The following is a 15,387-nucleotide window of genomic DNA, read 5'->3' as shown; positions in this document are numbered from 1 at the left end:
CATCATGATCGCCAGTGGTGTTCCACAAAGACACACACAAAGCGCTGTCACTTGCATACACTACTTTATTTACAATTTATTTTCACATTAAACAGACATCAATAAACCACCATTTTGTACAACTGCCTATTGTGAAGCATAAGAAGAAGACTGCACTAGAGGCATGTCAGCTACCAATTCAACATAACAAATTCACATACTTCAAACACTCGCTAGCACAACTTCTACACAAGTCACATCAAAACAACTCCTGTTAAACAATAACTCAACTCCGCCATCGAGACTGTCTCTTTATATAAGTTGCCTGGCTAGGCTTCTGGAAGGATATGTCACAACATGTCTTCTCATAAATTCTAGAGTGCCTAATAGCATAATTACAATGCAAGGAAGGTTCTACATAGTTCTTGTCGTACATAGCGTTTTTCTGGATATTATGTTGTGTTGCACAATGTTACTTTGGATTATACATCATATATACAGGAAATAAAAAATAGCACATGTTTCATGACATAACCTCACAAATAATATGATTGTCTGTACATATGACATAACTATGTAAATAATACTAATACTAAATGGATGTAAACACTTCATAGCCATATCTCACAAGTAATAATAATAATAATCATCATCATCATTTGAGCTCGATATTGGTATTATTTACCCATGGGTTAAAGAATATTGTTTTCAAGTTATCTTAGTCTATTACACTTGCGTCAGTGGCTTCCAAGCCTTGTTGAGAGTGCGGGAAACGAATTTGCAGATAAAGCTACAAAGGAAGCGGTACTTTAACCTCCAAGACCTATTAATGTACCTGCTAAAGATTTTTGTTCTCAGCTACATCAAACCATCTTTGCATCTTGGGAATCGGAGTGGCTAGCTATCCAAACTCCCATCAAGTTGAGACCAATTAAGAAGACAACTACCGTGTGGCGGTCGTCTTTCTGGCCTTCATGGAGAGAGGCCATAGTATTGTATAGGCTGTCCGGCCCCGTAGTGTATGAGGCAATGCGTCCGCCTGTCACCCGGCAGACCCGGGTTCGATTCCCGGATGGGTCAGGGTGTTTTAATTGTAATGATTAATATTCCTGGCCTGGGGTCTGGGTGTTTATGATGTCCTTAATCTTTCTATCCTCACACACAACATTCCACACTACCACCATTCCAATTACACACAGGTTCGTACAATATGGTGCCAGTAAGGGCAAAAGATCCACATGGGTTGACGCCCTGAACAAATATAATTTTTTTTTAAATTGTGTAGGTTGAGGACAGGTCATGGACGAACTACACACTCTTATCTCCTGGAGGTAAGACCCCCCCACAGTGTGTTCTTTTGGTGCCGTCTTCACCATGGCCCACGTCCTCACAGAGTGCGCCGATCTCTCTGGCCTAATATGGAGCCTCGGCGTGCAGGAAACACTGGAACGCATACTAGCTGATGACGCGACTACTGCTGATATCATCTGCTTTATGTGCGACAGTGGATTAATCAAGGATATTTAAATTACAAGTATACTGTTACTCAGGGAACGCATGTTCCCTTTTGGTTCGTTAGTAATTTAGTAATTTTTCGGCCTAATTCAATGGTTTTGTTTTATTTCGTACTGCGTTTCCAAATTCTTTCATTGAATAAATAATTTTGTTTTATTTTAAATTTATTTTCCACTAATTTGTTCAGAGAGGATGATTACCTAGTTGTACTTCTTCTTTAAACAAAAATCACCACCACCACCACCTTCCCCCATCATCCCAAAGTCATCACCCTTGGAATATCAGCAAACAATTGCAAACTGTTTCCGTAAAGCAGGTTTCAAAAATAAAGAAACCAGTGCAGAAATTGTTCCAGAAGAACTAGAAATTCACGTGGAACCTGAGCGGTGGCAAGAAGTAGTGACCGATGTCAGTTATGACGTGTATTCAGCTGTTGATACTGAAGTTGCAGTATGAGGAGATCTGACAGGAGACAAGATTCTCTAAGAAGTGCTACAAAATTCCAATCCATCCAATGATGAAGAGGAGAGCAGTCATGATGTCATAGAAGAACCTACACCGACCATGTCTGAAACTTTCAAAATAGTAGGAAGTGCAAGAAGATTTGTTGAAGCTCAGTCAAATGTTTATGATGACATGTTTCAAGCTTTAAACAAAATTGAAGATTTTGTCTATCATCTAAATCTAAATCTAAATCTAAACAAACCAAAACATGGAAAAATTAGTGTATTGTTACATGTGCTGAATTGTGTGTTAATATTGTAAATGCTGTTGTTTTTCTTGTGTTCATACAGTATATTTTCATGTGTAAACTTTCTTCTATAGTACAGGACAACATGGCAACTGTTAAGGTACAATAGAATGCACAGTACTGTAATAATTATTCATTACAATGAATTTTTTTAAATGTTATGTATTTATACCCCAGTTTAAAAAGCCAAGAATAATGGCTGAGAGGATTCGTGATGCTTACCACACGACACCAGCAATCTGCAGGCCTTTAGGCTGAGCGGTGGTTACTTGGTAGGTCATGGCCCTTCGGGGCAGTTGCGCCATGGGGGGTATGTATTTATACAGTACTGTACTATTTTTTCATTAAAATAGTCATTCTTAGTTAATTCAAATTTTGGACAGTTCAACATTTTTCTGATTTCCCCCAAGTTCAAATTATAAAGAGTCTACTGTATTAATGTCCATGAGTTTCAAGTTGAGCCATAATTTGAAAACTACTAACCCTAAGACAGATTAATGAACTTACGATATTCTTGCCTCCAGTTGGCTCTAAAACATTATGGGACATAGTGCAAAGTATCCACCCTAGAAGCAAAGTCATCCCATGTTTTGGTAATAGTCATAACCTTGGTACACTGAGATTCCATTTCATAATAGGTTAACAGTTTGCATTTGAATTGCCGCAATTACCTTTTCAAGTTGTGAATATTTATCTTAATTTTATATGTTCAAATGGCTTTGGAACTATATTATTGTTATTATTATTGTAGCAGCTGTGTCTAGCGAAAAACCTCCTCACTTCGCTGAAGGTAGTCAGCCCAGGTCCAGTTTACTTCCTCTGCAGGTATGATTTCACTGGCTAACATTATGTTAAATACGATAATTTTGGTCTCTTCTTTAAAATAGTATGATTATAATGAATGTGCCCCAATTTCATATGACTTTTCAGGCAATACTTAGTGAGGGATTGAAGATGAAATTGAATTGTCTACAGACATTCTCACAAAAAGCTCTGGAAGCAACGGTTTTGGACTTCAAAAATTGCTGCATAGAAGACCAGAATATGAGGTACTCTAGATTTTCGCTAACACTAAACGAAATTTTCAAGCATGACTGTAGTATTAGACATGCAACAACAAGAGAAATTTACCAATTGTTGTTCGTTGAGTCAGTGGCATCAAGACAGATTCAGTCCCAAATAAAACACTACCTTAGGATTGCGTAGTTGTTGAAAAACCTCAAAATCCTGCAGTTTGAAATGAAACATAATTGGGAAAGTGAGGAGTGAAATAGTTCATTATTGTTTTCCCTCTGATACAGAATATGCTGTTGCTTATCCACTGAATGTGTAACATCTTTCACAACATTGAGGGGCACTGGCTGTGTTACAAATTCCATTGCTCAGCAACTCTTATACCACAGAAACTTCTATATAGTCACAACCACACATGAGACTTGGACATCAGTAAAAGCTACACTTTAGCCTGTTCCTTTGGACTACTACTACTACTACTACTACTACTACTACTACTACTACTACTACTACTACTACTACTCTCTTCATTATATATTGTTATGCCTTTCAATATTCAGTCTGCAAGCCTCTGTGAATTTACTAAATGCTGCCATAATCCTCCATTTGTAACTAGTTCCGTGGCCTCATTTTGGTCTACATCTCTTATCTTTTAATCATTAGAAACTGAGTCTAACCATCATCATCTTGGTCTTCCTCTACTACTCTTACCCTCCATGATCGAATCAATTATTCTCCTTGGTAATGTATCCTCCTCACAAGACCCCACCACCTAATCCAGTTTATGCGTACAGCTTCATCAATCGAGTTCATTCCTAATGTAGCCTTTATGTTCCCCATTCCGAGTACCCTTCTGCCATTGTTTCCACCTATTTGTACTAGCGATCATTCTTACTACTTTCGTGTCTTTCAGCTTTCACTCCCATCAAGCAAAATTGGTCTGAAAACAGACCGATTTAAAGTTAGTTTTATATGGGATCTGACTTTCTTTTTACAGAATACTGTAGATTGCTTCGCTGCACCTCGATTCAATCTCCCTTACGCTACTACCAACCTGGAAGAATACACATCCTATCCAAGAGAGTTGACCTTGCGGTTAGGGTCATGCAGCTGTGACCTTGCATTCGGGAGATAGTGGGTTCAAGCCCCACTTTCAGCAAGCCTGAAAATTGACTTCTGTGGTTTCCTGTTTTCACATCAAGAAAATGCTGGGGCTGTACCTTAATTAAGGCCACAGCTGCTTCCTTCCTACTCCTAGCCCTTTCCTATTCCATCATTGCCATAAGTCCTATTTATGTCAGTGCAACATAAAGCAAATTATAAAAATAAAAAACATACACATCCTAAATACTTGAAATGATCTACCTGTTCCAGTTTTCTGTTCCCATCCTGACATTCAATTCTCACAGGTTTCTTACCTACTGACATCGCTTTTGGAAAGACCGAGCTCGATAGCTGCAGTCGCTTAAGTGCGGCCAGTATCCAGTATTCGGGAGATAGTAGGTTCGAACCCCACTGTCGGCAGCCCTGAAAATGGTTTTCCGTGGTTTCCCATTTTCATACCAGGCAAATGCTGGGGCTGTACCTTAATTAAGGCCACGGCCGCTTCCTAACCACTCCTAGCCCTTTCCCGTCCCATCGTCGCCATAAGACCTATCTGTGTCGGTGCAACGTAAAGCAACTAGCAAAAAAAAAAAAAAAAAAAAGTGTTGGAAAGGTTAGTTTTCATATCACAAATGAAAAATTCCTTTTTTTTTTTTTTTTTTTTTTTTTTGAAGAAGAATTGCTATTTAATTCAGTTCATCTAAAAATATTGTGGAAACCACTTCAAATATAGAAATTTTAACACTGTGGAGCTGGTAGCCATGTTATTTTGCCCTGTGAAAACAATCACCATCATAATGCTTACATTGCTTTAATAATTGTAAAGGTTTTCATATTTAGAAAGCGTACAGAACTGTTATCTCTTAGCTGTCGACTTTACAACTCTGGGTAAACTTTTATCATCTCCCAGTCAGGCAAATAAATTTGCCTCTGTTGAACATCCAACCTTAAATGCATACTTCTGTTTATCATATTGCAGTGCAAGACTGACATACTAGTCTGTAAAGACATAAAACTTTATAGCTAAGTCACTTTCAATATGAAAAATATGTTATTGAACTAATATATCTCAGATTTATTTATTGGAGTACAGATATTTTGCTACAAATTTAGTCTTTCTTTATTTTTAAAGTAGATTCCAAATACTAATTTCCATATGTGGAACATGTTACATTTTTTTTATATATGCTGTAGATATATACTCATTTTAAAAATTCAACCAATTTTTCACTTCTTTTCACCCTCTTTAAATAGATTTTCCTGTCCTCGGACACTCCCGGCACTAAAAGACATACGCCATATCAATGGATTGTTTTAATAATAATAATAATGTTATTTGCTTTACGTCCCACTAACTTCTTTTATGGTCTTCGGAGACGCCGAGGTGCCGGAATTTAGTCCCGCAGGAGTTCTTTTACGTGCCAGTAAATCTACCGACACGGGGCTGTCGTATTTGAGCACCTTCAAATACCGCCGGACTGAGCCAGGATCGAACCTGCCAAGTTGGGGTTAGAAGGCCAGCGCCTTAACCGTCTGAGCCACTCAGCCCGGCATGGATTGTTTTAAAAAATATGTGCTTCTTTGTTTTTAAAAGTGATTCCAAATACCTATTTTCACGTCTGTAACTTCTTCAGTTTTTGAGATTAAGATATCATCATAAAAAGGATTCAACCCCCTTTTCACTTATTTTTACCCGCATAAGTGGATTTTCCGAAGATAAAAAATATGTGCTTATTTGTAACGGAGATCTCAAATACCAATTTTTACATCTTTAAACTGTTGAGATACAGATGTACTCATATTAAAATTGGAGTATATTAATGATGGAATATCCATAAATCCTTCCTTAATGATCACCTACACTTTAATATAAGTGTATCCCCAAAATTTCATTTCTGTATGTCCAGTAGTTTTGGCTCGGCAGTGAAAATCAGTCAGTCAGTCAGTCAGTCAGTCAGTCAGTCAGTCAGCCAGTCAGTCAGTACATGTTATTTAATATAAGATTATGTTTATACTTCACCCCGTTTCCATCCCTACCCAAAGGAGTCCTGCAAGTGTCTTACATAACAGTACCTATAGTTTTTCCAGATAGTAAGTCATATGTGTACCAATTTTGGTTGACAGCTATGCCCAAACGTACATGCATAATCTCGCTGCTGCAGAATCCTGGAGCTGACGTTGCCATGGTTACGGCAGATAATTTCTTTATCCGATTCCTAGAGTAGGGTTAGTGTGGTGCCAATATCTCCATAACGGTTGGTTTAAGGGCCTTAAAACATGGTTTTTTGGGCCCATAGGGCTTACTGCATTTTGTTCTTTGCATCAAGGGGGTGAAAATGATCTTTGTCTCCTCCTTGTACGACAAATTTGATATTTCACCGATATTAGCCTACATGCCAAAAAGGGAGAGATGTTCCACCTATTCAATACAATAATAAATTGTTGCACAAATTAATGTCGGAACATGTTTAATATGGTTTGGGACTGGTTTTGACACATATCCATGTCATCATCAGCCAATACAAAAAATGGCAAGAAGTTAACACACACAAAATATTAAAGGGTAATTGTAACACTTATGACACTTTCTTGAAGAATTAATAATTGAAGTTCATGTAGCACTTTTCAGTGAAGATAATTTTTGTAGATATCTTAGGTTCTTGAGCTTACAAAAGGATACAGCATAATTTACAATTGTTGTTAGGCAAGGAATAAACTTGTTGCTAGGTAACAAATAATATGATTTTGTTTTTGGTACTTCTAAAGGTGGGTAGTGGTATATATAAAAACTCCTAGAATATATTGTAGGATATGAACCTGTTTAATATGGTTTGGGACTGGTTTTGACACATATCCATGTCATCATCAGCCAATACAAAAAATGGCAAGAAGTCAACACACACAAAATATTAAAGGGTAATTGTAACACTTATGACACTTTCTTGAAAAATAAATTAAAAATAAGAAATAAAAAACAGTGAAAAAATGGTAAGATAAGTAATACTAGGAGGCTCACATTTATTTAGCCTTGCCATGAAGTACAAGAGGAAATAAGAACAGAAACTGAACATAGGTAGGGGATAGGAGGGGGTTAGGGAGTAAGGGGAGTAGTTTAAGGTGGATCAGGGGGGTGTTGTGGTAAAGGCAAGTAGCGCAAGAAGGTGTTGTGTATAACATGGAAGATCGATTGCCTACTTGTCAACTTGAAGCTTTTGAATACTAAGATAAAGAAGTCAAAAAGGATGTTCGGTTTTTTCAGACAAATCATTAAGGTTTTGGTTAAGATTAAAATATTGATCAAGGTGTATTAAACAATTTTCAGTGATATCAAGAAGAGGGCCTTTGTTTAGGGTACTGATAATTTCAATGTCTTGGTCTAACGTAGTGAAATGATGTTTTACGTCTTGCATGTGTTGCCCTATTGCTGAAAATTTATTGTATTTTATTGCGTTAACGTGTTCTGAATATCTCATTTTGAAGCTGTGTCCTGTTTGTCCAATGTAAGAAGAATCACAGGTATTGCATTTAAAACTGTATACGCCAGATCTTGAAAATATATTAGTCTGTTTAAAGATTTGAAGTTATAAATCACTTCCATGTTTCTATTGTTAGTTCGAAAGGAAATTTTGGAATTATGTTTTTTGAAGATATTGGCAGTGCAGTAGATGTTTTCATTGAAAGTGAAGGTAGAGTAAGCTGCGATCGATCTTCCATGTTATACACAACACCTTCTCGCGCTACTTGCCCTTACCACAACATCCCCCTGATCCACCTTAAACTACTCCCCTTACTCCCTAACCCCCTCCTATCCCCTACCTATGTTCAGTTTCTGTTCTTATTTCCTCTTATACTTCATGGCAAGGCTAAATAAATTTGAGCCTCCTAGTATTACTTATCTTACCATTTTTTCACTGTTTTTTATTTCTTATTTTTAATTTATTTTCGTTTTCTTTAAATCTCATAAAATCCATATCAGTACTGATAGGGTCATATCCTACAATATATTCTAGGAGTTTTTATATATACCACTACCCACCTTTAGAAGTACCAAAAACAAAATCATATTATTTGTTACCTAGCAACAAGTTTATTCCTTGCCTAACAACAATTGTGAATTATGCTGCATCCTTTTTTAACCTCAAGATCTACAGCAAGAGTGATCAAGAACCTAAGATATCTACAAAAATTATCTTCACTGAAAAGTGCTACACGAACTTCAATTATTAATTCTTCAAGAAAGTGTCATAAGTGTTACAATTACCCTTTAATGGTTTTTGTGTGTTGACTTCTTGCCATTTTCTGTATCGGCTGATGATAACATGGATATGTGTCGAAACCGGTCCCAAACCATATTAAACATGTTGCAACATTAATTTGTGCAACAATTTATTATTGTATTGAATAGGTGGAACATCTCTATCTTTTTGGCATTGTAATTATCAGTTCAATACGGATCAGTGATTTATTTATTTATTTATTTATTTATTTATTATTATAAATAAGTGATGAAGTTTTTAACTTTAAATATATTAGCCTATTATTTTAAATCTCTCCCCCGTCGCCTTAACCCCCAAGAATTGTTTCGAAAATAAAATACAGCCCACATCCCTCAGGGATAATGTATATTTACTTAGTAAAATATTTTTTATAATCAGTCCAGCAGTTCCTGAGATTAGCCATTACATACAAACAAAGTTTACCTCTTTCCTATTATTTTTAAATCTCCCGCCAATTGCCCCCACTCCCCCCTAGAATTGTTTTTAAAATAAAATACAGCCCATGTCCCTCAGGGATAATGCTTATTTACGTTATTAAAATAATTTTTATAATCGGTCCAGTAATTCCTGAGATTAGCCATTACATACAAACAAAGTTTACCTCTCTATATATTATTAGCTGTTAGCCACGGCTTCGCTCGTGATGATGTTGTAAGTTGATAAAAATTAATTTTTCCTCGGTACTGCACTAAGACATTATCTGAAAATCCCTAAAATATAAAAACTCGCCAAAAAATTGCATTTTATTTACCCCAGAACCTCTTTTTAAACCTTGTTTGTGGCATTGCCTTTCGGGGCTAAGATAACCAAGCTACTGGCAGAGCTAAATCTTGAACATGTGACATGGAACTCTACATATGAAAAACATTCCTCTTTTAAGTCGAAAAAAAGAAAGGGTTTCTTTATTTCTAAAGCAGATTCCAAATACCCATTTTCACGTCTGTAACATTTTAGTTTTTGAGATAAAAGTGTCCTCATAAAGAGAAATCAACCCCTTCTTCACTTATTTTCGATCTCTAGCTTAAGTTGATTTTCCGAAAACAAAAAGTACGTATGTGTTTCTTTATTTTTAAAGGAAGTTACAAATACCAATTTTCACGTCTGTAACATGTTAAGTTTATGAGATATACTGTAGATATACTCATTTTAAAAAACTGCCCCACTCCTTGGCTGAGTGGTCAGCATTGAGGCCTTCGGTTCACAGGGTTCCACGTTTGATTTCGGGCTGAGTCGGGGAATTAAATTGCATGTGATTAATTCTTCTCGCTGGGGGACAGGTTGTTTGTGTTTGTCCCAATACTCTCACATTCATATTTACTCAAAACACTGCTTTGCCAACCACAACAAGAACACGCAATAGTAATTACATCCCTCGACATAGGGTTGGCGCCAGAAAGGTCATCCAGCCGTAAAACAGGGTCAAATCACATTTGCGACACAGTTCGCACCCCTGATCCCACATCTGTGGGAAAAGCGTTAGAAGAAGATACCCATTTCAAAAATTCACCCGCTTTTTTTTTTATTTCACCCCTTAAGTGGATTTTCCAAAAAAGTGTGTTCATATATTTTTAAAGGAGATTCCAAGTACCAATTTTAACGTTTGTAACATCTTCAGTTTCTGAGATATATATATATATCCTCATATAAAAAATAAAAAATTCAAATCTTTCCTCACTTCTTTTCGCCTTCCCCTCCCCCCACCCACCAACAACCCGTTAGTGGATTTTCTGAAAACAAAAATTTGTGTTCTTTTATTTTTAAAGGAGATTCTAGATACCAGTTTTCATGTCTGTATCATGTTAAGTTTTTATGATATATTGTAGATAATCTCGCTGCTGTAGAATCTTGGAACTGATGTTGCCATGGTTATGGCAGTTCCTTTGTTTATCCAATTCCTAGAGCAGGGGTAGTGTGGTGCCAATATCTCCGTAACGGTTGGTTTTAGGGCCTTAAAACATGGTTTTTGGGGCCATAGGGCTTACCGAGTTTTGTTCTTTGCATCAAGGGGCTTAAAATGAGCTTTGTCACGTCCTTGTACGACAAATTTGATTTTTCCTATATTAGCCTATTATTTTTATCTCTCCCTGTCGGCCCCCCCTCCCCTCGAATTGTTTTGAAAATAAAATACAGCACATGTTCCTCACTGGCAATGTAGCTTTCTATGCAGCTTTATATAGGTGAAGTAATTTTTAAAATTGGTTCAGTAGTTTTTGAGTCTATCCGTTACAAACAAATACACAAATTTTTCCTCTTTATAATATTAGTATAGATTATTATTATTATTAAGTACAAATTTTGAATTTTACAGCGGTCATACCCATGGTTCACTGGTTAATAAGCTTCCTCAGGAGATCAGTGGTGGTGACCGACCCATGACCACAGGTTCGATTCCAACCAACAAAAGAGAACCTGAAAGACTGCATTTCATTACAACAGATCTACATATAAAAGAAACCTATAATACTCCTATAACAGCAGCCCTGTAGCATCTTCCTCCAAGGATGTAGAAGTTAACAGAAGTGAAATACCAGCACTCTGTTATCTATATGATTAAGTCAGAAGTATGAGGTGAGGAAGTATATACGATGAGTAACGCATGGTTGATAGTAGTCAGCAGTGGCAATCTTACAGAATGAAGCCTAGCACACCTATCCTCTCTGGTGCCCGCTCCTATCCGATATACAACAGCAAGCCGCGCGGGGCGAGTAGAAGGGAGAAGGACAAGAGTCTGGGCTGCGATATCAGTCTCCAATGCCTTGCCCTCAGATATACGTCCGATGTTTTTTCTCACTCTTTTCAAGTTTTGTAATTAGAACAATGTGTCAGATGCTTCCATTATAATGTGCTTTAGACTTCTATCATTCTTAATTGAGGTTTGGGCTTCACCGATAGCCTTGGTAGCCACTGTGTATACTAACACATCAAGAAAAGGTAATTTACTGTAATGTGTTGGCGGGGTAAATAAATAATCAAATGAGTACAGAACCTGGTAGCAACCTATTTATAAGATGTATTAACTTAGCACTACAATTACAGATTTACACTCACACAGATGATAGCCAAGATTACAACTTACACACGTACGCGGTCACACACTTACACTGTTCGCGCGCTCTCTCTCTCTTAGTTTCTCTTATGTTCCATCTACAATGACACACACACACACACACACACACACAAAGTCATCGATTATGTACACTACACTCACTCAGCCACTCAGTCACACTCGTTAGCGCTGTCACGGTCCACAGCCTATGCGTCAGTCTCGCAGATCGGGATAGTATCCGCTGTTCACTCAATCCGTCGAAAAGCGTTCGCAGTCCGCACATGTCGGCTCCCAGTGTTCCCTTTGCACTGCTCCAGAAAACTCCAGGTTCTCCTCCAGCAGCCCGCCTCAAGGGACATACACACACACACGACATCACGGAAACAGGAACGAGTCCTCGGCTCCAACAGGCAGATACTCTATCAGGCTGACATCTCAACCCAGGCTATCACTGACTGCGCTCCAGCGAACTCAATCTCGCTCTCACTCACTTACTAACTGACTCTCACTGACTGACTGACTCCAATTTACTCCTCTCCTTATATACCTGCTCTGGGCCTTCCAGAACAGTCTGGATGCTAGATGTATCTAGGAACCTCACGAGATAGAAGACTCCAGATTAATAGTCGAGTAATTTCCGTCGTCCTCTGCTGTGAGACCGCGGACGGAGGCGAGAGGGCCGGCCTAGCACCAAGTGTTGCTCGTGATTGGCGCGCTGGAGCGTAAGGGGATGGGGACGACACGATGACGCCCCCGGCGCGTAGCGAATTGGCATGGCGGACGCCATAACCATTACATTACCTTCATTTTCTATTTCCATTATGAACTTGATCTTTCTGTTAATGGAAATGAGGTGCTCAAAAAATTCATTTAATGTTTCCATGTGGCCAAACCGAAAATATGTCACCCTCGTTGCACCCATACAGTCGGTGTCATAGAGCTCTGGAGGGTCTTGCACAGGTTCTTCTTACTACAAGAATTTATTGGGATAATTGTATGCCTCAGCTAGCTGGGGTGTCTGAATGCCAGTTAAATGCTGTTACATATATCATCGTATCAGTTGACATCTGTAAATGATGATAAAATCAAATTGATTCAGGAATCCTATTGGGCGATCAGCTTACCAGATTTTGAATTTGATATACCACATGATCACATGTAATTATAGTCATCGTTTCCAGATTATTTAGGCTCAAAATATTAACGTCATCTTATATATGTTGATTGACACAATATCATTACACGCTATCATGGATGGTTCAGCATATTTAAATTACATTGAACAACAGCTGAGTTATTTTGGATAGTAACGTATTTATTCAAATAAAATTCCTAACTATGCCTAGACAAAACCAAAGAGTTGAAATTAAGTTAAAATATCCGAACATGAAATTATAAAATTGAACTCAATTATTAATTTGAACCTATCCCAATGTAATGCAGTGACTATCGGTTTTCATGGCATTGAATTTCAATTGTTCTATTTATATGAACACTGGTTCACAATTGATAAATATATTATTCTTGTCTTTTAATTACCATTAATGCGATGTACCATCTTAATTAATGTTCATAAATCCGGATGTGATTATTGTATTACACAACATAAACTTCTTAATACTCATTGAGTATTGTGTTGTATTATATCGCACTCATTAAATTACATGAAAGTTTGCTATTCAAATTTGCTTTCAGTACATGGTCCTATTTAATAACGTTCTTCTGCAATATGAAAATCAAATAAAATGAACCTAAACTAGCCTACATTAAATGAAAACTGCCCTGAAGACATTCGCACGCATGAAAGATCAAACACATAATAGGCCTAAAGTGCACACATAACTCCGAGGATCTACCTTATCGACGAATTAATGAATGATATGACAAATGAATGACATGAAATAATAACAAGAAAACAAAAACATACTCAAGAAATAAAATAAATGAATCTCATAACATCTAATTCACGAAACAAACTATAACATACTTCAGTAATAACTACGATTAGGTTATAATCAAATAAAAGATCAAATATCCTCGCAGCGGCTTTTTTCGCCATCTCCGTCTTTGCACTCTTGTGTTTCAATGCGACGCATCCTTTTTTCTTCGGCCGGATGACTGCTCACCTTTAATTCATCACCTTGCTGAGATATCAAAGCATATTGGCTGGCACCAAGTTGGAGGTCAGCCTTTCCACAATGCTCTGTGTCGTACGTTTCGTCCCTCTCGATCTCTCAGAAGATACCATCCTCACTGACCTCCATCCGACCGGCGCCCATTGTGCTAGTCGGCTCTACAACAGGGCCCAACCGGCTGATGAGGTCCTGCTCTACTCCACAATTCCGAAGATGTTTCTGCTATTCTCAAGACTAGCGCCTGCATTCGTCATCACATTTATGTCGTTGAACCAACACCGGAGTATATTTTAGCCCAGCTCATGGACAATGACCCACCTCTGCCTGCAACCACTGCCCCCCCCCCGCAGCGAGCGCATCCCTTCCCTACCCCTACCCCCCACACCCTGTGTCCTGCACTCCCATTACTTCTGTCACTACAACCACCAATACTACCACTACCATTACTGCTTCCACTCCCACCTCCTCCTCCATGCCTCACTCTACTACTATTATGTCTCATCCTTCCTCTCTCATGACATCTACTCTCCCTTTCCCTCCCTTCTCTCATCTCACACCCCCCCGCTGAATGCATCACTTCAGCCGCCTCCTGAGGGACAATCATCTTCTGTTCCTCTTGGCAACATGGTGCCTTCATCATTGGACACACCACTTTCTACCAGCACTACCACCTATAGCTGTGTCGTCTGCGGTGTGGAGCCCAGCATCTCATCAGCTTTCCTCATCCAGGAACTCCGCCGGGCAGGGCTCCCTGTGCGCCGAGCCTTCCGTATCTTCAATGTGGATGGTCCCACCTATCTTGTCAGGCTTCACCTCCCAACTGTTGAAGACACCGAACACCTCATTGCCACTGGAATCCACCTCAATGGCCGCCACCATAGGATAGAACCCTCTCGCTCACCTTCTCGCACTTCACCACGTCCTTCGACACCTCGTAGCCGTCCCCGGCCTGCCCCACCTCCCTCACCACTTCGCCCCTCTTTTTGTCCTTATCGTCCCTTCCCTAGTTACTTCACACCCCCACCTTCCTTTGACCTCCTTCGCCTTCTCCTCACTTCCTTGGTAAGCTTCTCCTCTTTTTATCATATCCCAGCCGTTCACCTATTCCCCTCTCACTTGGTTTAGACCCTCTCATCTTAACATCACCGTTATATGTACTGATGTACTGTCACTCTGAATGAAGCATTCCGCCATTCGCTTTACTTAGCCAAGAGGTTGATTCTTTTCTTCTTCGCATCTCCTGTCTCCACATCTCTTTAACCATCTTCCTTTGCTTCTCCTTATCCCCGTCACCTCTCCTGGCCAGAGAGAGGGAATTACCCTCTAGGTGGCCCGCCCCACCCCTTCAGGGTGGCGAATGAAAACGTTTCGACGACGACGTCCTTGCAGTCACACAACACGCACATCTCTATTTCAACTTATCCTTTATTTTTGATCGGCTGGGATGACGCCACACCTATAATTCCGTCCCTCGCTGAACCTAATAAAGCATATTGGCTGGCACCAAGTTGGAGGCCGACCTTCCCTAGCCATGTATTCTTGTCTCGTCAGTGATGTTGACCCAGC

At 38.9% G+C, this 15,387-nt stretch overlaps 1 protein-coding gene across 1 annotated transcript in view; it reads left to right on the top strand.

Annotated features, from left to right (window-relative positions):
• The window catches only part of LOC136866810 (uncharacterized), a 102,722-nt gene that overhangs the window by 17,018 nt on the left and 70,317 nt on the right, over positions 1–15,387 (top strand). Inside the window, exons 2-3 of the mRNA XM_067143916.1 lie at positions 2,997–3,070; positions 3,176–3,294. Of these exons, the coding sequence (XP_067000017.1) occupies positions 3,200–3,294 (95 nt within the window). The 5' untranslated portion in view covers positions 2,997–3,070; positions 3,176–3,199. The remainder of the gene's footprint in view (positions 1–2,996; positions 3,071–3,175; positions 3,295–15,387) is intronic.

This window comes from Anabrus simplex, chromosome 3 (assembly GCF_040414725.1).
Source record: "Anabrus simplex isolate iqAnaSimp1 chromosome 3, ASM4041472v1, whole genome shotgun sequence".
Taxonomy (NCBI): domain Eukaryota; kingdom Metazoa; phylum Arthropoda; class Insecta; order Orthoptera; family Tettigoniidae; genus Anabrus; species Anabrus simplex.
The sequence above is the reverse complement of the archived record's forward strand: the minus strand, read 5'-3'. Positions and strand labels throughout refer to the sequence as shown.